The sequence below is a fragment of the Hipposideros armiger genome, unplaced genomic scaffold, assembly GCF_001890085.2.
Source record: "Hipposideros armiger isolate ML-2016 unplaced genomic scaffold, ASM189008v1 scaffold_1240, whole genome shotgun sequence".
In the NCBI taxonomy this organism is placed as follows: domain Eukaryota; kingdom Metazoa; phylum Chordata; class Mammalia; order Chiroptera; family Hipposideridae; genus Hipposideros; species Hipposideros armiger.
The window spans coordinates 115,183-117,081 of record NW_017732590.1 but is presented as its reverse complement, the minus strand read 5'-3'; the positions used below and the strand labels follow the sequence as shown (position 1 = coordinate 117,081).

Genomic DNA, 1,899 nt, shown 5'->3' with positions numbered 1-1,899 from the left:
GAGCTGTTGTTCAGCATCTTAGCTGTAGATGGCAGTGTCACTGGCCCTCATATGTGGGATCCGAACTGGGGCCCTCTGGCGTCCCAAGCCAGTTCTTAACCATCGTGCCACTCGGCCAGCCCTGAAGTGCCATTTTTAAAATAAGCAGCCTGGGTGATTCTTATGTGCACTAAAGTATATGGACCGTTGTGTTTGAGAAAGGAATCCTTTTGGTTTCAGGGTCTACTGTTACTTCCAGGTTAAAGGTGGAGTTAGAGGTGTCAACTGTAGTCCTTACGCGGTGGGGGAGGGAGTCCTGGAGTTCTTATAGGATCTCTGTCACTTGTCCTCTAGATACAGAAGATCATTGAGACACTGACACAACAGCTCCAGGCAAAGGGAAAAGAACTCAATGAATTTCGGGAAAAGCACAACATTCGTCTCATGGGGGAGGACGAGAAGCCGGCCAAGGCCAACTCCGAAGGGGCTGGGGCCAAGGCCAGCTCGGCCGGGGTGCTGGTCTCCTAGGACTGAGGCCCCGGCATCTCTTCTACCCTGACTCCCACTTCTTCTAATTTCTCTTTATTGTTATTATTTTCTCTGCTATTGTAATATTTTTTTGTTAATTAAATGTTTTGGTCAGAATGCTTAGCTCTAGCCTGAAGCTTTCTCCCACTGTTAGGGCTGAAATTTGCATGGGGGCTGGGAAAAGCATATGATTTGTGGCTTTTGATCCCATCAGGTTAATGGCTCGCAGTATCAGAGGAGGTCCCTTATTTGATCCTTTCCCTTGCAAATAAAGATGTGTCTACTTACTTACTTACTGCCCTCACCCAAAAGATTCAGAGACAAATGTTGACTTTCACATTGAAGTTTAATGAGCATTTGACACGAGGCAGGTAACTCTGGTGATAATGCTTTATGAGTTTACAACAAACCAGGCTTGGCAGTGTGTCTTGGCACCATTCTTTAGATCAAGATGTCCAGGATGCAAGCCTGTGGACTAGCCGTCCTGCCATCCTCACCAAAACCCCCAACCAGGTAAAGCTGATCGTTCCAGAGGCAGGTCTGATGGCCTGTGCGTTTCAGCCCGCGGTCTGCACAGGCGAAGTGGAACCACAGAGGAGGGGACTTGCCTGTTGGTGAGGCAGAGAGTGGTTTGGGCACCTCTAAGACCAAAGGCTTGCCCATTTTTTCTCCTCACTTGATTGGCGGGCCTCTGCAAAATGCAGTATTCTGTGTATCCCTGTAACTTGCCAACCTCTCCTTGCCCCACCACTCTACCTAGTCCTTTCTCTAGCTTCAGGCTCTCCCATGGTCCCACCTTCCCCTCCTCCGCCACTAGCCGTGTCTCACGGGCATCGTAGATGTAGAGGTCATTGCAGACGGCGTCTCTAGCTCTGTTCAGAGCCTCTCCACCAAACAGCACAGCAAAGGGCCCCACCACAGAACAGGAGTGATGCCGCAGTCCCGCGGGCCCCTGCCGGGACCCCTGCCCATTGCTCACAAGCTTTGCAAGCTGTTCCGTCAAATGGGGGGCAGCAGGTGGTTCCTCCTTGGGGGAGAGAGTTGGGGCTGTGGGGAGAGGTTGGGCTGAGTTTTAGCCCCTCCAACCCAAAGCGTGCTGAGCAGCTGATACCGTGATCTTCCCAGGACTCCAGTGCCCGGCTACTTCTGGTTCCGCTGACTTGCAGCCTCCAAAGAGCAACAGCTGGTGACCTGGGCGGGGCCCCGCAGTTGGGAGCAGGGCCGCACAGTGCCCTGAGCGGGAGGCTGTGTGGCAGCCTTCTTCCTTATAGCTGGGGGCGAGCAGAGAATCAGGCCTGAGGTGGGTTTTCTGGGAAACGGAAGTTCTGCACTGCCTTTTCCCCCGGGCCACGCCTTTGAGAAGGATAAAGGAGGAGGGACAGTGAGGTAGGT

The 1,899-nt window shown here is 52.7% G+C and overlaps 3 protein-coding genes across 3 annotated transcripts in view; 2 read left to right on the top strand and 1 right to left on the bottom strand.

The window, feature by feature from the left end:
* PFDN2 (prefoldin subunit 2) overlaps window positions 1-798 on the top strand; it is a 7,375-nt gene extending 6,577 nt beyond the window's left edge. The window contains exon 4 of the mRNA XM_019633087.1: window positions 334-798. Coding sequence (XP_019488632.1) covers window positions 334-507 — 174 coding nt within the window. The 3' untranslated portion in view covers window positions 508-798. The remainder of the gene's footprint in view (window positions 1-333) is intronic.
* A 36-nt stretch (window positions 799-834) lies between these two features.
* KLHDC9 (kelch domain containing 9) lies at window positions 835-1,894 on the bottom strand (the record flags this gene model as incomplete). Its single annotated transcript, XM_019633079.1, has 3 exons — window positions 835-1,115; window positions 1,336-1,534; window positions 1,619-1,894. Coding segments are annotated over 3 exons (642 nt in total), but the record flags the coding sequence as incomplete, so codon positions are not given.
* NECTIN4 (nectin cell adhesion molecule 4) overlaps window positions 1,804-1,899 on the top strand; it is a 22,375-nt gene continuing 22,279 nt past the window's right edge. Inside the window, exon 1 of the mRNA XM_019633080.1 lies at window positions 1,804-1,893. The gene's annotated coding sequence lies outside the window, so the exon portion shown is untranslated. The remainder of the gene's footprint in view (window positions 1,894-1,899) is intronic.